Consider the following 23,067-nt stretch of genomic DNA (forward strand, 5'->3'; position numbering starts at 1 on the left):
CGCGGGGAGCGAACAGCAGATTGCGGGCAGCCAATGGCGAGGGCAGGCCGAGGTGGCACCAAATTTCCCGCAGCCAATCGGCTCGAGAGGGGGAGGAAAAAAAAAAAAAAAAAAAAAGAGGAAAAGAAAAAAGAAAAAAAAAAAAGCAGCCAGGCATCATGAGAGAGCCTGGCTCTCGTCATCCCCTTCTTCCTCAGCATCCTCCCTCCCGCCCCCCGGCCCGCCCTGCCCCGCCTCCCCTCCCCTCCCGGGCACGCCGAGAGCCGGGCCCCCGCCGCGACTCGCCGCCCGCCGCGCTGACCCCGCGCATCTCAACCGCGGGCAGGGCGTCACCGGGAGGCTGGGGCTCAGGGAGCCCAGCCCCGTCAGCCGCCAAGCAAGCAGCCCCGCTTAAATACCTCCGCGCCCGCCACCCCAACCGCACAGCTCGCCGGGCGAGGGTCTGACAAGAACCGGCCTCCTCCCGCCACCGCCGGGGACCTGCGCGCCCGCGTACCGCCGCCGAGGAGCAGAGTTAGGGCTGCCCCATGCCTGCGCACTTGCTACAGGAGGAGGTAAGCGGGGGGCTGCCGGCGGGCCCGGGGATGCGGGTGCTTTGTCTTCCTCTCGCCCCTTCCTCCTTCATTTCCGCGGCTGCGGCAGTGCTGAGCTGCTGCTGTCTTGGGTAGAAAGGTCTGGGCATCCACGCGTGTCTGTGCACGCACACCACACGTATACACACACATATGTATGTGCTTGTGTCCCCTTCGTGCTACTTCTTAGTCAGGAGGCGAAGTCATTCGGTGCTAACTTAAGACATCACCCAAACTTCATGGGTTTGAAGCAGGGATCTCCACCACTGGCATTATCTCCCCGTGGAGTTTATGCTCTCGGATAGACCAAGCATAAAATGCAGGTTTATCTTGAAAACATCCATCTAAACATGCTGGTAGGGACTGCTCAGAAAGGTCTTTTTGCCAAGAGGTTGTGGGATTTTTGGTAACGATTAGACTATGATTTTTAAATTTTCTTAACTTTTTTTTTTTTTTTTTTTTTTTTTTTTTAGTAAGAAAGGGTTTTCACTTGCATCATTCTTAAACCTAATGTTGCAGCAGGGAGTGTCTCTTGGACAGACAAGGTGAAAGCGGTCAGCTGCCCAGATGAAATGAATGACTGTGTCTGCATTCCCTGAGCCAAGCAAACATACGATGGGGAGACTGCCCATTTTTGGCATAAGAAAGTCTAAATAACAACCTGACACCAGGAAGATACGTAGAGCTTTTGGAACATTAGAGATTTTATTTTTTATTTTTGCCCACCCTTTGCCTGAGGGGAGGCTGGGGCTTGATTCTGGTATTCCTGCTCAAGCCTCCACATCCTTCCCCCTTCTGCCTATGCAGATGAGTGGAGGTAAATCATAGCTCCGCTCTCTTGCTGTTGCCAGCCCACGGGATCTTCCCCCATCCTTTTGTGCAGGTGCTGTGACCTTCTAGGGATGCTGTGATGTAAAGAACTTTAATCCTCTCCCCACCCAAAACAGATGCCAAAGGCAATGTGTTCAGACGTTGTTTCACACTCTTGGCATGTATTTTGGGGCATATCCTGGAGGCTGGAAAGAATCCTGTCCCTGGGTCACACTGGGCATATTCAAATATACTGGACCGGAGATTCAATGCCCTGGGGCTCCTGGGCTGAGCCCAGCGCAGGAGCCTTTGAGCTGCATTTGGTTGTATAAGCTGTCAGGGTGCCAGGATCACCTATGGCGTGTTCAGCGCTGGTAGGGTGAGTGGGGTGGGTTGGAGATGGAGAACACATCTGTTCTGCAGATGAGAGCTGCAAAGTCATTCATAAATGAGGGAGAACTCATTAAAATTATTTAGCTGGCCTCCTCCCCCTCTCATTCTAGACCTCAGATCAATCTCCATCCTATTTTCTTCTGTCGGAGTCGCAGGAGCCACTATGGCCATAGTGAGTTAAAAATCCTCTTTCTTTCCTCATTTCTCCAGTCTCTAGCTAAATAGCTGCCCACTCTCCCTCCTTCTTCCCCCTATGCTCCCCCTACCAAGTCTGTAATTGTGGAGCTGTGTTTCACAGCTGCTTTATAGCCATTTTGATGTAAGGATAGTTTACACATGAGAAATTACTAGTTTGATTATATGAGTGTAATTCCAGCAGCATAGGTATGCTGGTAAATTTCCTCGTGTGGCTGCTATGACCCTGGAAGGAGAGGTTTTTTCCTCTCTTCTGTTTTATTTGTGCTCTCCCTCCTCCTCCTCTTTCCCTGTCTAACTTTGACAATGACTTAAGCTATCACAGAGGAGAAAAATGCAACTCCAACCCCTCATTCTTAACCCTGAAAGCAGCATGTCCATATGGGGAGTGTTACCCATCGAATTATACCACCAGATCTCTGCTGGGAATTTTTCCTGCATAGGCAAGCCTTAAGACTTTTTGGTAGATTGTTTTCCAGCCAAGGAAGAAAATTGCATCTTCCTGCCAAAATGCCAGATGAGAGTATCTGACACTTTGAAATGGGCAGGACTTTTCCTTGCCTAATCTCTGGATTAGAAGACTTTTCTCATGGCTCTTTTTGGGGGGAATTGCCTCTAGAATCTCTAGCAGCTCAGAGTATCATTCCCTCAAAACATTAATTAGGAAAGCAGTCAGAGACAGCCTACAGCCAGGATGCAGAAGGAGCCGATCCCCCAGCTCAGCAGCTGCCTGGGTTCGGAGAAAGCAGCAGGATACTTCAGGTCCAGGTTTTTTTCCTTTCTAACCTTTGATTCCAGAAGGAAAAACTTAGAGGGCTCCCTTTGTAGAGATCATTTTACTTCCCAAATGTGGGGAATCTGTCAGCTTTACCAGCTCCTCCCTGTAGGAAGGTATGTCTGTAACACTCTAGTTTCTACCCTTGGGAAAGGGAGGAGTTGGGCTGGCCACGTAAGCTGCCTGGCCTGATTTTAATGCCTCCCTCGGGAAACTAGGCCATGGCAGGATGGTGGTCTTTTATGAATCTTGGGTGCCTGGATGAAAATCTGCTGTTAGTTCAGGAAAGATTTCTATTGGGAAAGGAGCTTTCTCAGCTTGACCGTGCTCCCTCCCATGGTCCTGGCTCTCCTGTTCCTACTCACTGATCTTTATTGCCCCTTCGCACGTGGAGGCAGTGGTGCGGGCAGTGGAGGGACAGATTCCTGGGAGGCAAGGGGATGGGGACAGCGTGCCCTCCCACCGCTCGAATCCCAAGTGCTTGGCACCCCCAGGGTCAAGCGCCATTGGACACTTGGGTTTGGGCATAACAAAGGGCTGTGAGGACCAGCAAGCACGTGGCTGTCATGATGGAGATAGAAATCAGTGATTCAGGGTTCAGTGACCTGTCTCATTAGGGTCAGTCCTGCCTGGTCCTTTCGTCATGCATGCCTGATTGGGCAGGCTGTCACTCAGCCAGGACAAACAAGCGTGTGCCGAGGCAATGTTGTGTCACAGTTACAGGAGTGAGCTGGGAGCCAGCCTGAGCCAACTTGCTGCTTAAAACTTCCTCTCTGTGTGCTGGTGGCCTTGGCTCAGAGGATTGTCTCCCTGTGCCTCAGTTTGCCTGTGGGTGGAAGGCAGGAGAGGGGTAAGAGGCTTAGCAGCAGGCATGGTCTGCTGCTGTAGGTCTAACTGGAAGTACATTGCTTGAATGCTTCCATCCACTGATCTCCAAGCATGTTGGTCCTGCCATGTCCCAGCCTGGAAGGTGAGGGAGGGGGAGATAAGGAGACACCCCAGAGGAATCCCTTTGTGGATTTTCCTGATGTTCGCCCAGTGATCACTGGTGAGGTGACACAAAGAGTCAGGATATCAGGAGCAGCCCAATAATTTATAATAAACCATTTCAGACCATATTTTTCTCCCACCTCTTTGTTCATTCACAAGATTTGCTTTATTGTTGTCTGCTTATGTACAAGCCCAGACCACAACAAGCCCACCTAAAAACACCCACTAATAAAACTGAAGGAAAATGAAAATTCTTGCAGCCTGCAAATGATCTCCCTAAAGCCACTGGTAGAAAAAAGACTGGCTTTCAATGCTTTTTCTTTACTTTCTGCACCCTGTCTACTATTCACTTCTTCTCCCCAGAAAGATCAGGCCCCCTCCCTCTCAGGCCACAACTTCATGGGGCCAGAACAGGCTCTTCCTGGTGCCAAGGGCTCAGCTGAAAGAATGGAGCCTGCCAGAGAAACTGTAGGCTGCAAGTTTTGGTACTGCCAGCCTAGCTGCTTGTGTTTCTATTCCCTGCACTGGTAACCACCAACTTATTGTTTTGTTTTCCCTTTTTCCTTTATTGAAAATGTCCATTGACGCCTCTTCAAGGAGTTCTCCTCCGCTTCCAGCACCAGTACTATTGGCACCGTCACCTCCTGGGTGACCAAGAATGGGGATCCCGTCATGAAGAAGGATTTACTCAATCATGAGGACTTGGCAGGAGACCGGGGCATGATAGATGATATCTTCGATGAGACCTACCGGGAGAAAGAAGGCCCCAAGCCCCCCGTACGATATGTCTGGAGGAATATCATCCTCATGAGCCTGCTGCATCTGGGGGCCATAATTGGGTTGACGCTGATACCTTCTGCAAAGATCCAGACATTGGCATGGGGTAAGCATGTTCCTACATTTGTTTCTTGGCATCTACAAACCCCACATCTGTTGGGTGGTATTTTTTTTTTCCTCCAGGCCCACAGATATGGGGAGGAGAATAAAGGAAGTGGAGGTCTTCTGTTAGAAGAAGCTACTCAGCCAGCTTCATAGCAAGCTGTGGGAGGGCTTGCTAGTGTCTCTTACAAGGTCACACATGAGAGGGAAGGATTTGGCAGGGGACTGTTTGGCTGCTTAAAGAACAATCTTGGTTCACAGGCATTAGGCTTGGAAGTAGCCCACACCTGAATGTGCAGCCACTTCTGGGGTGGAGCACAGAGAATGTTTGATGGAGTACTGTGACAGCCAAGAAAGTTAGGAAGAAAGATGCTAGCAAGAGCACTTTAAGGGGTGGCTGGGGAGGCAAGGTACAAGGCATTATTTGGCATGAGGCTGCTGCCCAAAGACAAGAACCATTCTTGTCCTTACAGGAGGATAAATCCCACAAAGCCTCCGTGTGTGTGAGGGGAAAGAGACAAAATACAGTTGTGCTGAAGATAAAAGTAAAAAGTTAAGTCTAAAGCTCAGGTCTTTTATCATTCTTACAAAAGCATGGATTAGCCCCCATCATTCCGGAACTGAGCCTGACAACTTTCAAAAAATAAATAAGCAGCTCTCCAGGCAGCAAATTCCAGTGAAAAGCACAACCCAGCAGAAGGTAGCTAGGCGAAGCTCCCCTTTCTCAGAGACCTTGCTCTGGGTAGGAACCAGACTTCTCCTTTGACTGCTTGAAAGGCAGCTGGGCCCAAGGCCCAAGCTGCAGGGGAGCCTTGCTTTCCACAAGCCTTTGTGTGGACCCCTGGAGGAGTCAAGAAGCCAAACAGCTCCCAGGGGGGAAGTCAAGAGGTTGCATCCAGTCCCTGACTTACTGTGAAACAGAGCATCCTCAAATGAAAAGCAACAGTCTTATTTGAGATCTGCTGGCATGGCTTTAGGTTTCAGTGGTGCTCCTGCAAAGTGCTCAGCTGGGAGCAGCATTCTGGCCAGCCCAGCTGTGGACAGGCCCTGGAGTGATCCACCTGGTCTGTCATGATCTCAAAGTCTGTCCTCCTGATGGCTATGAGCAACAAGCATCACAGCTGGACTGGGAGAGATGGCTCCCTGGATGTCCAGACTGACTCTTCCTCCTGGACCATCTCAGCTTCTCACAGGTAGAGAGCTGGGGAATGAGCATCACTGGAGGCCATGGGACTTTGTCAGAGGCTGACTACAGCATCTGCAAAAGCAGAGGCACTGATGTGTTCCCTGTGCAGCCAGCATGGCCTTCTGTGGGGGCATTATGAAAGAAGACTTTGCTGGGCCTTTCCCTTGTGAAAACCTGGCAGGCTGCACTTTTCCCCAGTGTGGCAGAACATGCAGCCTCAGCATGACCTTGGAGGAGCATTTCAGGGCTCTTGGTCCTGCCTTGCATGTTGCATCCCCAGGCTCTCAGCTGGAGGCTAGGAAGGGGTTGCTGGCTTATCTCGCTCAACTGAAGCCTGGGTCTTCCAACCCCAGCCAAATATCTTCAGGGTATTGCTTCAAGGAGGAGGGAAAAGGTGAGTCCTGTTTATTGGTTTCATTTCAAGCTGCTGAGATGCCCTGTGATTTCCAAATCCATCCAACCCTTCTCCCTTGAGCTCTCCCAAGATACTTAAGTGGGCTCGAGTATCTTGGTCCAGAAGGTTAATGCTGCTTTGCATTCTGCTAAGCCCTACCTTAGCCCAAAATGATTTCTGAGGCAGTGTCTTTGCAACCATGTGCCTGTTCGGGATGTCTGTATGGCACCCCATGGCATTTTGTGGGAACTTGCCTTGCTTTTTACATGATGCCAGTCCCTCTTGCTCTTCTCCCTCAGTCAACTCTGATGTGAAGTGCCAGTTGCTCTCCTGCCACTGTGAGGCACTGCGAGATTCCTTGGTGGCTTCTGGAGTGACAGATGCCCTGGGAATGGAAGAAGGACATGGAGTTTGGGGGCACTGCACTGTTCTGGACTGGCTGAAGATCCATCTTGCCTTACCAAAGCTGGAGTAGCTCCACAGAGCTCCCTGTCCTGCATCCCTGGCACTTGTTCTGGGAAAGGACCACCCTTCCCTGCACCCTGCAGCCAAGTCAGAGCTTTCCCCTATAGTCCATTCTTCTCCAGTGCTGACCAGAGCTGGGATACTCTGACCCTCCACAGATCTGGCTTCTCAGCAAGGCTCCTTTCTCCTTTTTGCACTGCCCTTTTCTCAGTTCACACTGTTCTTTAGCACATACAGGGCATCTATGGCGGACATCTCAGTGACTTGCCGTTATTTTTCCAGCACCCCCTGGTAGTAAGGAGAGGACTACAGTTCTCATTTTACACGCATGAGTAGAAAAGCAGCATAGACATGCATTGCTCCCAGCAATATACCATGGGCTCATGGCAGAGCAGTTCTCCCAGTGGTAGTTCTGGAGCTGTTAGGGTTTTCATTTGTTTCTTTGTTTTTCAGATCATCCTTTCCCTAGGCTGTGTACATATAATATAAAATTAACATGGCCCCAGATGTTCTCTGCTGTGATGCTACAAACAGCTGTGGTGCCTGGTAGCTGATGTACCTTCTATATTTTATTATAAGGAGCAATCCTCTGCTTATACCCTCTTCACCCAGGCCACCAACTCCTTGATGTTCCTGTCCATCTGAAACCAGTTATACTGGTGACTGTGTCCTCTTTTGTTTTCATTTCTCTGTGTGCTAATTCCTCTTTGTCTCTCAAACTCTCCAGCCTTGCCTTCATCATTGTTTGCTGTTCTGTGTTGCTGTGTGCATTGTATCCCCTGATCTTTTTCTGGTACAGAGCTTCCCAGAACGAGCTGGGTTGTTGATCAGGTGAGATCTCACCATAACAAGAGCTTTCCGAGCCCTTCCAGCTCTATGGCTTTCTAGCTAGCTCCCTTTTTATTTACTGTCTTCTCCACTGAACTTGACAAAGTCTTGCTCAGTCTTTTCAGGGACCACGGGACAGATTTCATGGCATTTGCCGAACAGCATAGACTGAGTCTAAAAGGGCAGGATGCAAAGGTGATTGACAGCAGTTTCTTCTCTAACTGCTCTGAGCCTCCCTGGAAGCATGATTTGCAGGTTGTCTTCCTGGCTCTCGGGTACAGCAGACTGATGGTATTTCTGTTAACCCCCGTGGGCCTGGCCAACAATGTCTATAAAACAGTGATGGTTTCTCTTGACATGGTGCTGTAACAACATCCCAGGTCCCTGCAGTGCCAGTGGTGGCAAAAACATGGGTTGATGCCATTTTTTGTTGTTGCTGTATCATCTTTGGATCAAGGAGCATCTTGCTTGATAATTTAGGCAACTCTCGATAGCCTGAAAATTTTAGCCAGTACTACCCGCAAGAGGTGTGTCCAGCAAAACATTTACAGAAGTTTTTTGTTACTTTCCCATCAAGGCGACTGCTGGCAACACCTCTCTACTTAGTATCCTCTCCAGGCTTAACTAGCAGGTGGTGAGCTTCTCCTCTGAGCATGGAGGGGAGTTTCTGATTTTGCCATATAGGGAAAGTAGGTTATAGCAACAGTAGCTCCTATTGCTCCTCTTAAACACTGTTCCCTTTATCCAGCCTACACATTTCCTTGCTCTTGGTATCTTTCTCCTGAGAGTAGCATGACCCAGCTGGCTAGCAGGACTGGGAGGGAAGGAGGGAACAGTCCAGAGCTGTAGTTTTCCTTTGCACTCAGCAGAATCCCAAGGACACCTCCTGGAACAAGGACACCTCTTAATGTAAACATCCTTGGTGTTGACTGCAGGTGACAATGCCTTTAGCACATTCCTGGCTTCCCTTCATAACTTGAGGTCTGAATCTGGGCCCTGAAGAGGTAAAGGCTAGCAAGTCATATAGACATGACTGAATCTGTAATGTTTTTGGTTTAATTTTTGGAGTGCTGAGTGCATATTACTGTCAGTGGTCATAATTATCTGTATTCCAGTTGAATGGGTCATTTGGAAAATCACCTGTGAGTTGACAATCTTTTGGATTTTGGATACTTCAAAGCATGATGTGAAAAATGACTTAGGCACTCCATCGCCTGAGGTTTCAAAGTCCTTTGGTTGGGGGCAGCATCATGGGGCAGCTATGAAAATCTGCACTACTTTATTTCATCTTCTCTATTCTCTTCCCAGTTACATTTCTAGTGGATTTTCTTGAGGAGTTTTTCTTCTTCTGTGTGAGATGCTTATTCCCTGGCTATGCAATGGTCATCATTGTATCTGTTTGCAGAGATGAACCCTCTGAATCATTAGGGTGCTGGATTCTTTTGTTTTCTACCAGGCTTTTCAATCTTATTGTCCATACCCTGTCACTGTCACAACAACTCTTAGGTATGACTGATGGAGCTAATAGTCCCCAAGTAGGGCTTGGGTTTCTGTGGGGCTGGGTGCCATATATGCATAGACTGAGAATCAGCTCGTTTCCCACAGAAAGTATCTGCTTCTTAGGTAAACTACGGCTGTTGTGTATGGGCAAGAGGCAAGGAAGCATGGGATTATAATTAGAGAGTTGTGGCCATTGTAGTGACCTGGGACGCAGCTCCAAGAAAAGTCAACGTGAGCTGCTGAGCTTCATGGGCTTTGGATGAATGCCATGATTGTTCTATGCCAGGGCACCCAAAAGTAGTGGGTACTCTTCCCAGTTTTTAACAAAAGCTTTCAGGCAAAGCTACCTGACAGCAAGTACTGGGGTCTGTTGGTGCCCCCACCATGTCTCTTTTGTGATTCCTTGTGCTTGCTGAAATGGCTTTGTTGCTGGTGTCATCTTTTCCCGAGTGAGATACCCATGAATTCTGAGAATTGCCTGTATGTAAGAGATACAGATGAGCTTCCTTCTTGCGAAGTTTAAATACCACAATCCTCAGCCAGAGTCATCTTCCTGGAGACCCTTTTTACCAAAAAATTCCAAGTCAGCTTGTGATTCACTGGAGAGGGTGGCCTGAACTAAGGGCTATAAGTAGGGTCTATGCTCACCTAACCTGGCATTTACTTTCTAGTGCTATTGAAGATCATGAAAGATCACATAGCTCACTTCTGTCCTCAGTGTACCATTAACTCATGACTACTTGCTCTGCAGTGGAGAGCTGGGATTTTTCTCTAGCAAGTTGCCCCATGCATCCATTGTAAGCTGGTGTTGTTTATCATGGACTCCCTGTCTAGTGTTTTTCATAGAGTCTGTATAGGTTGGAGGTGAAATCCAGACTCCTGGATGCTGCTCTCAGCTCTGCCACAATCTGCTTGTCACCCTTGGAAATCTACCACAGCTACTGAGGTGTGCATCATAGGTATAAAGTTTCCCAGAAGTTTTATGAAATGCAGTTTGCAGGGTACAGTTGCTTATGTTCAAGAGAAAATGGTGGTGAGTCACACTTCTGCTGCTTGTAGGAAGTGTCTAAAACATCCAGAAGTGGGTTTCGTTGTTATTGCAGTGTCTGAGGCCAGAGAGGTTCTGTAAATCAGTCATATGTTAGGTACTTTTTCAAGGTTTGCTCTTCAGTATGACTCTGTGGGGATAGTGACTGATTTAAAATGAGTCTTAAAGTCTAAAACCAATGGGGAACTGGTCATTCACTGGTTCATAACTTTCAAGTCAGCATCATGGGGCTAGGTGAGACCTTCAAGGTGTCCAGCATAAGTACTTTCCTGTCAATAAGGTCAAAGAAAGATCAGAACCAAATGCCCTGCTCCAGCATCCCTCCCTTCACCCCTTGCAGGCTTGGCTAGCTTTGTGAGCTTTTCTCAGCTCCATTGTGTCTTGCAGAGGCTAGATCCTGCTGCATTTGCATGCACTTTCATTGCTCTTCATGCCCTGTAAATCAACTATGACCAGTGACTGCTTGACTCCTACGAGGGACCACAGAGTTGCTGGGAGTTGTGTTGGTCTGAGGCTTGCACTGCGTTTGGCAGCAAGCAGGGAAGCCAAGGGAGAAGATGAAGATGGAATGTCATGGTCAGATCAGCAGACAGGGAAGATCACTGTTACACAGCGGGATGGGAGTGAGGAAGGTTCATGCAAATTTAAAGGGACAGAAGAGGATGTTAAATCAGCCGAGACCAGCTTTTAGTGGATAAGAGATTAGGTTTGGAATCTAGAAAAGCAAAAAGAAGGTGACAGAAGGAAGAGGGAACCAGAGATGGTAGGAAATAAAGCCTGGATTATTTTGAATGAAAGAACAGGGCGACAGTGCCTTGCGCATGTCTCAGATCTCTGATTCCAAGCAAATTTCTTGCAGAGTATCTGTTTCTGTGTTCAAGTTAAGCTTGATTAGAGCCATTTGGCTGGACTGAATAGTATTGTCAGTTTATGTGTAAGAATAAGGAGCTGTTTTCATGATTGATCCAATTGGCTGAAATCTGCAAATTTATACCAGGGAAAGAGTTTACCCTGGGGGACTGGTAAGAAGGCATTCCTTCCCCCAGGGGACTGAAGGTGGATTAGTTGACCTATGCACAGATGTGCACCCTTCACTCTCAATGTCTGAGTTTGCAGGGTAAACCAACTGTTGAATGTAGTCTGTCTTTCTGCTAAACTTCTTGAGCCTTCCTTTCCAGAGAAAGTTAATTTTCAGACCCAGTTTTCTTCATATCCCTAGCTTCCTAGTGTAACGCTAGTGGGGTCTCTTCTCCATTTTAGTTCTAGGACCAGATGCTGGAAGCCAGGTTAAATTCCAGAGGTCCCAGGACGACATGTGGGAACATACAGACCAGGGCAGACATAAGCACATGATCCCAAGGGAGAGGGATCTGCTTTTTCACTAGTTGCCAGAGGGACAAGTAATTCCTTCTGACCTGTGGAGAGGGAACACATGAAGCAGCCTCAAAGCTCAACTGGGCCGGGCACGATTTGCAATGAGTTATTAGCCTTGGAGTATCTTTCCTTGGAGTAAATGGAGCAGGAGCTGAGCAGAGGGGTGGGGATCAAAAAGACCCTGCAAAAAGGACCATGTGGGCAGATTTTAAATTAGTGGTAGAGCTGAAGGTGAATCCCAGGCTTCAGAGGTATGGTAGGTTAAATCTTTTTCTAACCAACTTCTGCTCAGAAGAGAAGCCTAACTCTGGGCTTGAGCTTTCCCCCTGAAGAACTGTAAGACCATCTACAACCTCTAGGTGAAAATAATGCAAAAGAGATTTAGTGAGGAGTGGTGAGATAGGAAAGCAAGACCCTTGATTATTTGGGATGGGAGGGAAAGGGGAAGCTGTTGCCTAGTAGACTGCAGAGTTGTTACCATAGGATTATATGGAAGCAGTCGCTTTATACAATTTTGACCATCCTGCACAATGACAGATGGCACTGTGCTGAATAATCAACCCTTGTGACAAGTCTTGTAAGGAGGAACCTCCTCCCTTGTCAGAGATGAAGAGCTGAAGTGATTTGCCCTGCATTGCTTAGGAAGCCCGTGGTAGCTTGGGCATTCTCACATTGATTTTTATTGCCCCAATCTGTGCTCTCCATGGGTTCCTCTCTTGCTTGCACAGCTTTGAGGGAAGGCTTGCCTTTGTGTTGCTCTGCCTGAAGTTTTGCTGCAGGCTGACTTGCTCTTAACTGCTCCAATACTTTCTTTTTCTTTCCAGCCGTTCTGTGTTTCCTGGTGAGTGCTCTGGGAATAACAGCTGGATCTCACCGTCTCTGGAGCCATCGGTCCTACAAAGCCACGCTGCCCTTGCGGATCTTCTTGACTATTGCAAACTCCGTGGCCTTCCAGGTAAGCACCTCCTCAATGTGCCACTGGTCCTCAGAAGGAAGTGCTCCCCTGAATCTGTGTCTCAGGTATGGGGCACCAGCTGATGGAGAGGTTTCTCTCTCCTACTACTTCTTGTTAGGAAACAACCTGCCCTTTCTATCTAACACTGCAGTGCTAATTCCATCTCATTGTCTTCACCTTGCCCTGTCGGAGAGTGACTCAGACAACCAGGTGGGGAGAGGACTATTGGCCAAGACCAGGGGTAGGAAAGCTCTCTAAAGCAGGAATGTATCCTTCACTCCAAGTGTGGTCTCCCTGTGCTTGCTCCAGGTCCTGTGAAAGAGGTGTAGAAATGCTAAGTGCTCTCCTGGTGTTGCCTCACCCTCCTCTTTGCTGCATGGCTGTTAAGGGGGGGAGATACCTGGCATAGCCCAGAAAGCCAGGCTGGAATTTTCTCCTGCAGAAAGCTCAAGAACTTGTTGAGATTATGCAGTTAGGGGGATGCTTCTCTGGTTTGGAAGAGTGATATTTAGGAATAACTCTGTTATAAGTCACATTACTGGCTTCCAAAGAGTCATCCCAGGCCAGTGATGTTTCAAGGAGAAAAGGGTTAGGCCCATTCAGAGTGGCACAAGCAACTTCAGGCAGCTGATAAGCACTTCAGGATGTTGCCTAACCACTCAGGAGAGCACTTCACAGTCCATAAAGCAAACAAACCAGGAAGGCCTTAGGGCTTAGAGACTGTAGAAAGTAGCAGAGATGGCCCTTTAGAAGAAGTCAGAGTGAAAACCCAGATTGACATGGCATAGAAAAATCCTGGTGGTCTCTCAGGTTTGCTGCTGTGAGGCAGCTTTAATGGCACTTTGTCCTGGAACTGTACTTGAAGGGACTTCATACAGGCTTGCTTGTGTATAGGAAGTACTCATGAAGGTGGCAGGGTGCAGAACTTTCTGCTCGAAGGTGAACAGAAAAGTACCAGTGCTGTGCCCCGAAGTAATTCTCCAGCTGAGGTATGGGGGAAGGGTAAAGCCCAAGGTGGACCAGTTATTTTACAGACATTTATCTTCTGTTCTCCCCTGTGGATATCACTTCATTAACATGTAATCAGAAAAAGGTGGGGATGTTTGTTTTGTTTTGTTTTGGTTTTTTTTTAGCCTTGAAAAGCTGTCTCTCCACTGACAACACCACTGACTTTCCTATTCTCTGTTAGTACCTCCTCTCTTTCAGGAGAAAGAGGAAAGACCAAGCTGCTGATTCCAGCTACTGGTCCGGCACTCAGCAAGGGAATGGGATGGGTTGCTGTGTATTGGCTAGTCCCGCACAAAGACCATCTTTCACAGGGTTATAGGGCAGGAGGGGAAAGAATTTGCTGAGCTATTGCTGTAGGGGATAGGAATAGACAAAGATGAGAGACAGACAGATATTTCAGCTTCAATAGGAACTAATCCAAAGTTTTACTGAAAATTCAGTACCATTCCCCGTAGAATTTTTTTTTAATAGTTAATTTCAATGAAATCAAGAGAAGATTTATTTTCACTTTATCTCATTCCTGTTAGTGGCATCAGCTCTAAGACAAAACTGGTAACTTTTAAAGCCAGAGAAGACCATAGATTATCTTATCTGAGGCCCTCCAGAAAATGCCTGTTGGCTGCTCAGAGACCTGTGGCTTGTGATTTCAGAGAATTTGGGGATTCTGCCCCTAGCTGGTTCCTCCACTTGCAAGATCAGGCAGCTGCAGCACAGCAGTAGCTTTCCTGGTTATAGCCTGTAGCTGGAAACTCCCAAGGACGGAGGCATTCTTCTAGGCTTTGCTTGCTGGTCTCAGAAAGCCATGATTTTCAGACAGGGTTGCAATTAGAGGTGGTCCCAAAATAGGATCTGTAGAAAAGATGATGTGCTAAAGTTTGGGTCAAAATACTGACTTTTCAGCTTTGAGACCCCTGATTTGTGTTTTTGCACAGGATGTGGTGAATGAGGTGGTACCACACTCCATCGGTGCATGGTCTCTTTCTGAATTTGTGCCTCATGCCTCCAGCAGAAGGATTTCAGGAGACGGACAAAGCCTCCCCAGACATGCACACCCAGGCTGGCCATCAGCTTTCAGCCTGGGTTTTCTTATGTCGCGTGATGCGGTGTAGGGTCTGGAATGTGAAAGACACTTTGAGTCACAGGTGAAACATTTCCAGCATGGGTACTGGTTGTGTTTCTCTGCTTACTAGATAGGGAAGGCTGCTGGGCCACCTTCTTCGGGGGGAATTCTGAGTGGTCCAAGCTCTGGCTAACATCAGTGTGGGTTGATGATACTTGGAGGTGCTCAGGATTTGGCTGGAAAGAAGGCAGCAGTTTCCGGTATTTGGTAACAAGTGAGAGTTGAATCCTGGCCCATGTCTATCATTGCCTTATTGCATGGCCTGCAGATAAATCATTTATCTCAATTGAAGGAGTGATTACAGCACTTGAGAGGGACTTGAGGAGTTGTGTCTCTGCTAGAGGCTCCCTGTGTAGATAAGTCACTTGGTCTTCCCAGGCAAGAAATAGGGATGATTGTGTCACTTTCCTACCTTCAAAGTGTTTAGAAGAAAAATCCTATGTATTTAGGAGATTCAGGAGCCTCCTGAGTAATAGAGGCATTAGAGGCGTGCTTGGATCTCTGATTTCTAGAGTGGTATAACACATGGCTTTAAGCACATCAAAATCTTGGTATAAAGGAATGAGCACAGGGTCAATAAAATCTATTCTTAAAACTGACCAAACAATAATTTCTTAATATAAATGATAAAAGTTTTGACACTTTCCAAACTGTATTGATTTTGCAGCTTAAATGGAATGGTTATGGGGATGGAGGGAGGTATTTTTGATAACTGTCATTGAAATGATGTGTTTATTCTATTTCTAAAGAGGGGCCTTAATTTTAAGACTGTTTGATTTTCAGTGTGTGTGTGGGGGGGAGTTAAAAAACCTTGCCCCTAGTTACAGATCTGATTTGGCAATCCTAGGAAAAGCAAAGCAGGTTGACCCATGGAAAATGTCAGGGTGAAGGGAAGGGGCAGGTTGATCAATCCCAGCTGGCACAGCGTAGAGATGGGGACAAGTGACCAACAAGAGTTGAGAATGTGAGGGAGGAGGCACTGACTAGCCAATGAGGGCTGGCTATTGCAGGGGTGGGGGAACAGGCTGACCAATCAGGGCCTGTGATGCTGTAGAAGATGTGCAAACCTATGCCTAAAGTTAGCCAGTTAAAAAAACAAGAGAAAAGACAGCCCACCAAAGAAGCAGATTTCAAAGATAATTGAAGTGGTTGAGCAAAGAAGAGCCAGCCTTTGTTTTAAAAGCCAAAAAACCCAAACCCTAAGGAAAGATAAAATGACTAATACAAGTTCAGGTCGATGGGATTTAGGTGTCTAAATCATAGAATCATAGAATGGTTTGGGTTGGAGGGGACTTTAAAGATCATCTAGTTCCAACCCCCATGCTTTAGGCCCTTTTGTTAATTTGAAGGAAACATCTCCAGCCCTGGTCCTAAGTTTCCACTCCTGTTGCCTTGCAGAATGACATCTACGAGTGGGTCCGGGACCACCGCGTCCATCACAAGTTCTCTGAGACAGATGCGGACCCACACAATGCCATGCGGGGCTTCTTCTTCTCTCACATCGGCTGGCTGCTGGTGCGCAAGCACCCAGACGTCATAGAGAAGGGTCAGAAGCTGGACCTGAGCGACATAAAGGCTGACAAAGTAGTGATGTTCCAGCGGAGGTGAGTGGTGGGGTCAGCCCCAGTGCAGAGCCATGTGGGATGGAGCAGGGACCCTGCCAATGGTCTGGGGATGCCAAGTGCCTTTGATGGAGTATGAGGGGATTGAGGGCATCATGTGAGAAATGCGAGTCTTCGGTCTGCCCAAGGCTTTGCTGTGGGATGAACTATGAGTAATGAGCTGTGCATCTCCTATAGGAAATATTTAGAAGCTAGTGATACCTCCAAACCTCCCACACCCCTTTCTTGCCTGCCTATCCTGTAGCATCTTGCCAGCAGTGGGCTGAGCTTCCCACCACAAAGCACCTCCACACCTGCCTGCCCACAGCCCAGCTGCTCCTTTGGCTGGTTCAGAGCCCAACCACAGGTGCCTCCAGGCCATCCTTGGAGATGTGGCACACCTTCTAGGCCATGCCTCTGCCTCTCTCTCATTAGTCTTCTGGAAACAGTGTGGTGAAAGAGGGATTGAAAAGGGGCACATGAGAGAGGCAGTAATTGGGAAGGACAGTCTTGATTCACTGGTGCCTCTTGGATGGGGTATCTCTCAGCTGTCTGGGCCTATACTGGGACAGATCCCCAGAGGAGGAGAGCCTGTCATCAGGGCTTCAGGGATGGGGGACTGAACCCATATAGTAACCACCCTCACTCAGGAGGTCCCTTTTTCAGTCCCAGACAAACCATTGTCTGATTTTTTGTGCCTGGGATTCTCCTTGTGGGTCATCAGAATGGTTCAGCTTCCTCTACTCCCATCTTTCTAGTGTAAGAGACCCCATATGTTCATCTGATGGCGCAAGTGTCTGTTGCTTGCACTTGTTGGTGGGGTGTATTGGTAGGCAGGGCCAAGTCTCCAAGGAGGAGTTGCAACTCTGGGCCATAGCCAGAGAAGGACCTTGTATGGGATTCTGCAAACATGGGATTGTCATGAGGACCAACATAGCTGAGAAGCAAATGGCAGATGAGGCCAAAAGCAGCAGCTGGTGTCTGGACTCATGGTGATGGGGACATTGCTTTGTGCACATGTGAGATTAAGACAGGGAGAGCAGGACTTCAGCTCGAGTCTTCTGCCCAGTGATAAGACTTGGGAGTCTCCAGGCATGGCTTTGCACATCCAGGGCAAAAGATGCAGCACCCAGGGGTGTGGTATTTCTGCATTTGATTTTCCCTGTAAAGCTGAGTGTGAATCCTCCAAAGGGAGGAGTGAACCAATGCTTCCTGTCCTGCTTCTGCCACTGAGCACTTTCTTCTTGGTCCCTTCTTTTCCAGATACTACAAACCCTCGGTGGTGTTGCTATGCTTCACGCTGCCTACTGTAGTGCCTTGGTACTTCTGGGATGAATCCATAATCATCAGCTTCTTCATTCCAACCATCCTGCGGTACACCATAGGGCTCAATGCCACTTGGTTGGTGAACAGTGCTGCTCACATGTTTGGCAACCGGCCATATGATCAGCACATCAACCCACGGGAGAACCCCCTGGTCAGCCTGGGAGCCTTAGGTATGTTCAGCATCTGTGTCTTTTGCTGCAGGTAGACTGTAGAGCAGTGACAGCCCCTTGGGGCTGCAGTTGCTTATAGGCATTTCTGTGAACCCAGGTGTCCCCATTTCCCCCCTGCACCCTTTCCCTCTAGCCTTTGCATCTAGGGGAGTTTCCTAGGCTAGCCAGTGAGTACATAAGGTCAATGGGGTTATCAGCTCCCACCAGCCTCTCTCCAGGCTGGAAAGGACTCTGCTACACTTAACACCTCCTTATCTCAATAGCAATATTTTATTTACCCTGCTCAAAGCTCTCTCTGAACCATTCACCAGACTGAAAAAACGGGTGCTGTAGTCTCGGCTTATCTGTCTTATATTTGTCAAGTTGAAAACCAGCAGATGCACATTTGGACATGTTCTCAGGGCAGCTGGTGATTTTAGGGATACTTGAAGATGAGACAAGCCAGATCACTTCATGTGTTTTCCTGAAATTTTTGAGACCTAGGGAAGTATGTCTCAGGGTCAGCTGGTTGGCATCACTGTGCGTCACTGGGGATCCACTGATTTCCACCACCAAAGGAGCTGCTCATGGATTTGTAGTGGGGGGGGGGGGATTTGAACTGCAGAGATTCAGGAGGGTGGGAGCAGGAGTCCAGGTGATGTTATTGAAGGAGCGAGCACTGAAGCCAGCATTGACGGTGTCTGGAGCAGAGGGTGGCTGACTGGGGTGGATCACTTAGTAGTAGAAGTCTGTATGCGTTATTCCTATTTGGAAATGCCCTTTGGAATTGGCATTAGGACTGCCAATGCTGTAGGAGTATTGATTGGCCTGCCTTGCTGGGGACTTGGTGCAGGTCTAGCTGGTAGCTCAACCAATACTAGAAGGTTTCTTGTGGTGGCAGAGGAAAAGCCATTAAGATTCCCCTGGTGTTATGGTGCAGTCAGTGAGCCAGGGCCTTTCTCAGTTCCTCGCCACATGCTTTTTTTCCTCTAAAGCAACATAGGTCCTCTGTGACTGTCATTGCTTCATTTGGGCCAGCCTGGACATGCTGGACCATGCCCAAATGAGATGGGGTAGATTGTAGAGAAGTGAAATTGGGTTGAGAGGAGATTCAATTCAGAGCCTGTTTCAGGAATGTGGTGCTTTGGGCCATGATAATGGGGCCTTCACCTAGAGCTCTGCAACATCCTCTCTCTGGTTGTGTTTTGCAGGAGAAGGCTTCCACAACTACCACCACACCTTCCCCTATGACTATTCCACCAGTGAGTTTGGATGGCGCTTCAATGCAACCACAGCCTTTATCGACCTCATGTGCCTTCTGGGGCTGGCCAGCGATCGAAAGAGAGTCTCCAAGGAGGTCATCCTGGCTCGGAAAATGCGGACTGGAGATGGGAGTCACAAGAGTGGCTGAGTTCTTGCTCCCTTTCACACACACACCCACACCCCTCCTTCCTCTTTTTCTCCCTTTCTCCCTTCCTGACCCCTCCAAACACGCTGGACAAAGATTTAATGTTCTGTTTACTAACTACTGAATAATGCTACCAATTTGCTTAAGATAATGAGTTTTAACCCCCCTCCCACGCTGTATTTTACATGATGTATTTAAGATCTAGCATTCTGCCTTTATAACACAAGGCCACCCCTCTCCCTCCTCTCCTTTTCCTTTCCATTCTTCTCTCCAGCCTCTCTACCCTGTCTCCTGCTTTATGTACCCCAGTGTCTCCCTGGAAGAGGAGCTGGTAGGAAGCAGCCTGGGGAGGCTCACTGCAGCTGGCTATGTACTACAGAGTTAAGGGAAGCCTGTACCAGCCAGCTGAAGAGTTGAGCCAAAGTCAGTGACCCTCTCTTCCCACCACCTTCCCCCCCAAAATTCCTTCCTCTGTCCCTCCTCCTTTCTCAAGGGCTGCTGACAAACATGACATGGCTGAACTGCTCTCCCCAGGAAAAGCAGCCCCATCCCCTTCCCTTGCCATCAGAAAGTTCTCTCTTTCCAAGATGTCTCTTGGGAAGCGTTCTCCCCACTGCACAGCCTCTCTGGCTGGGGAGAGTAAAGCCTCCAGACTCTCTCAGAGCTTTATCCAGGTCCACCAGTGGCCAGGGAGGGTTTGGTGGCAGCAGCAGGCACTAGAGTGGGAGCTTTGGTGGCCTTTACCTCCTCCCTCTGGCATCACAGACTTTCCTCCCTGCACTGCCTGCTGTGCCCTGTGCCACCAGAGACTCAAGGCAGAGCCTGGCTCCAGGCTCCATGGCCCCTTTGGAGACCCATGGCGAAGAGCGGGACAGATGGAGAGGTGTGCCACTGGTGGCCATGGTGCAGCACCTGCCTGGGGTGGTTTTGTTTGCCACCACCGCTGAGAATTTTGCCAGCGAACAGGACTTTGCCAAAACAGAGAGGGGGAGAAGGATGTAAACCAAAGCTCCACCTCTGAGTTAAGCTAGTTAAGCTGCTTTACGTGCTGGAGGAACAGGGTCCCCACTGGGTGGCAGGGAGATGTCCTGGTGTCCATGCCTACCCTGTGGATCCACTTCCTGCACTGAGCAGAGGGATGGGGCAAGGGAGTGCCTGCAGGCATAGGAAGGGGTGAGGGTGTCTGCAGGAGCAGGTCTCTCCATCCTCAGAGGCTCTGCTCGGTTGATTACCAAGTGCCTGTGAAACACCAACGCAGGACCAGGCAGCACAGGGAGCTTGAGGGAGTCTAGACCTCTGAGGCAAGTCACTGCCACCAGTGTCTGGGCTTTCCTGCCCAGGGTCCACTGGGGTGGCTTGCCATTCCCTGCTCCTCTGAGGGAGTGGCGAGGCGAAAGCAACTTGTTAGTCCCTTAACTTGCCTCCCAGCCCCCTCGGCAAGCCATCTCGTCACCTCACTGCTTTGCTGGCAGCAAGGGTGGCTGAGCCTGTGGAAAGGTCAGTTATATCACCAAGCTGATGTGGCACGTAGCTGGGGGGTGTTCTGGGGAAAAAAGTCCTTGTGGGTGTTGTTTCCTGCAAGCTGCAGAGACTGCAGCTTGAGTTCAGGTGGTGGGTTAGGTTCTGGGCGTCACGGCCTTGAGCCCCTCACTGGGCTGACCATGCTTTTTTTCCCCCTTAACACTCCCCATCATTAATAATTTTTATTATTACTATTACTTGTAGAAATAGTATTTTTTTGTTGTTGCTTAAATTCATCACATGGAGCTGGAGGAAAGCACAAAAGGTGGCCGGAACAAGGTGATGTTGGGGTGGGATTTGCAGTGTCCTCCTTACTCAGGCAGGCCAGGGAGGGCAGAGACAAGGTGGATGCCAACTTCCTCGCCTCAGCTCTGTCATGTAGCAGCCAGGCAAGCTTCATGGGAACAAGACTCTGCAGCTTTGCTTTCTCCTGCTGCTGTGAAACTCGCCAGGAGCCAGGACAGCTCTGTGATATTCTCCTTAACAAGGACATGCTTGTTACTCAGAAAAGAAGTCCTTCTCCTCTCATTTTCCCTCCCTGCCACCACCATGGCCTTGCTATTGCTCAGCAATGGGACCCTTTGAGGTTTTGAGACACCAGGAGCAATGTGGTCTCCAGCCGAGAGGTACAACAAGGAGGAAGGAAGCAGGGAGCTCTTCAGCTCCTGGTGTCAGGAGACGGCATCCCTACTGCTCTGAGGCTCATGACTGCCTGGGGGCTGGCTGGGGCAAAGAAGGTTGTGACTAGAATTGTATCCTACCATTTAAAAAAAAAAAAAAAAAAAAGAAAAAAAAGAAAAAGCCCTCCCCCAAAAGAGAAACTTTGTTAGCTCTGTAATTGTGGGCTGACTTTGCTCTAGTCTAAACCTCTCTGAAGTTACAGAAGTCTCCAGAGAGGATGGATTTGCTCCAACCAGTAATTTTAAAGGGGTGTGAGGAGGGGAGAAGGTGAGAATGATTTCCTTGCTCCTGGTGCCCTTAAGGTGTTGTGTGACATGCCCTACGGTAGAGAAATGTGCCGTGACATGCTGCAATATTTCACATTCTCTCATCAGAGAAGCAGGGTTTGACATCAAGAGTTCTTTTCAGATTTCAACTGCTGATTTGGGTCCAGAATCTGGAATTAGGGTGAAAGCTGAGGAGCAGTAACCAAACAGTCCTGGTGTTTGCCCAGTCACTTTAAAGGCAGATTGGCAAATATCTCTGGGTGCCTTAAATCTTTCTTTAATATACGTAGGAGTATTGACAGCTATTTGATGTTTTGTTTTTGGGGTTTTTTTTTGGCTGAATTATGAACATTCGAGGGGTTTCTTAATTATTTAATTGCCTTCATTGAACTGTGGGTGCAGGTGATTTTTGAATGTATTTGAGTTAGAATTTTTGTTAGATTAAGAAACAGATACAACAGTTTAAGTAGAACTTTGTTTGATATATATATATATATATACACACACACACCCCCTATAAATATATATATATATATATATATATTTTTGGTGGCATGTTTATATCCTGGACGCGTCGTCTGTATGTTTAGCCTTGAATGAGTCTGAGAGGAGGGAGCAGAGAAGGCAGCAGTGGGACCTTGTGGCTAGAGCAGTGGTTCTCCTGGGACTCGTTCCCAGCTTAGCTACTCATTGTGTGATTTGGGACAAAATCACTTAAAAACTCTCTGTGCCTCAGTTTCCTTATCTGTAACAGAGGGTTATGCCCTGCCTCGCAGGGGTATGGTGAGGCTCGCCGCTGACTGGCTGAGCGCAGAGGAGGAAGGTGTATGCACCACACGCACACTGCTGCTGGCAGAAGCATGGACTGGTTTCTTTTCCAAGACCGTTCCCGGCCCCATTGGTATTGTGAAGAGCAGATGTCTAAGTGTTGGGTGTTCAGGGAAGGATTGGAAAGTTGAATCTGCACATTGTCTAAGATCTGTCACTGTTGAAATGTGAGTCGGATATGATTTTTCACAGCTTAGGGACTTCTGCATAGTAGTATATCTGTTTTGTGTACTGGGAAAAAAAAAAAACAACAAACCTTTTTGAAATAATTTCTACTAATATGGAAACAGATATCTGGTTGTGCTGATCTGAAATTTTCTTTGTTCATAATAAAAAAGTTACTTTAAAACTTGTTGGAGTGATGACATGGTGAGCTGGGTTTGGTAAAGCACGAGATGCCCCATCAGAATGGAGAATGCTATGCATTACCATTTCCAAACCTTCCTCCCTTCCAGGAGAACCAGGGGGGGGAAAAGAAAAAAAAAAAAACAACAACAAAAAAACCTGGCTCTTTAAGCGCCATGAATGAGCGGATTATAATGGCTTTCATACTCCAGCGAAGCCCAGGCAGGCACGCCAAGGCTGCCCCTGGGCCGTGGGGTTACTGCAGGTTAATTCCAGCCAGGGCCTCTTGCCAGAGCCCTGCGGCTGACGGAGATACATGCAGCATAACACGTAATACCGGCAGCCGGTCTCCCCGGCCAGGCACGGCGGCCACTGCGTCAGGCGGGTTCATTAACCTCAGCGAGGGGGAATTTTCCTCTTGCAAGAGTGAGCATCTCAGTCTCCCCACCC

The 23,067-nt window shown here is 48.4% G+C and overlaps 1 protein-coding gene across 1 annotated transcript; it reads left to right on the forward strand.

Moving 5' to 3' along the window:
- The first annotated feature begins 232 nt into the window (after nucleotides 1-232).
- Nucleotides 233-21,312, forward strand: SCD (stearoyl-CoA desaturase). The gene is made up of 6 exons (XM_032982064.2): nucleotides 233-554; nucleotides 4,333-4,618; nucleotides 12,234-12,364; nucleotides 15,891-16,096; nucleotides 17,357-17,589; nucleotides 18,780-21,312. The coding sequence occupies exons 1-6, from the start codon at nucleotides 528-530 to the stop codon at nucleotides 18,977-18,979; spliced, it is 1,083 nt and encodes a 360-aa protein (XP_032837955.2). The 5' UTR covers nucleotides 233-527; the 3' UTR covers nucleotides 18,980-21,312.
- The last annotated feature ends 1,755 nt before the right edge of the window (nucleotides 21,313-23,067 follow it).

Source organism: Tyto alba, unplaced genomic scaffold (assembly GCF_018691265.1).
Source record: "Tyto alba isolate M040663 unplaced genomic scaffold, T.alba_DEE_v4.0 Super-Scaffold_1, whole genome shotgun sequence".
In the NCBI taxonomy this organism is placed as follows: Eukaryota; Metazoa; Chordata; class Aves; order Strigiformes; family Tytonidae; genus Tyto; species Tyto alba.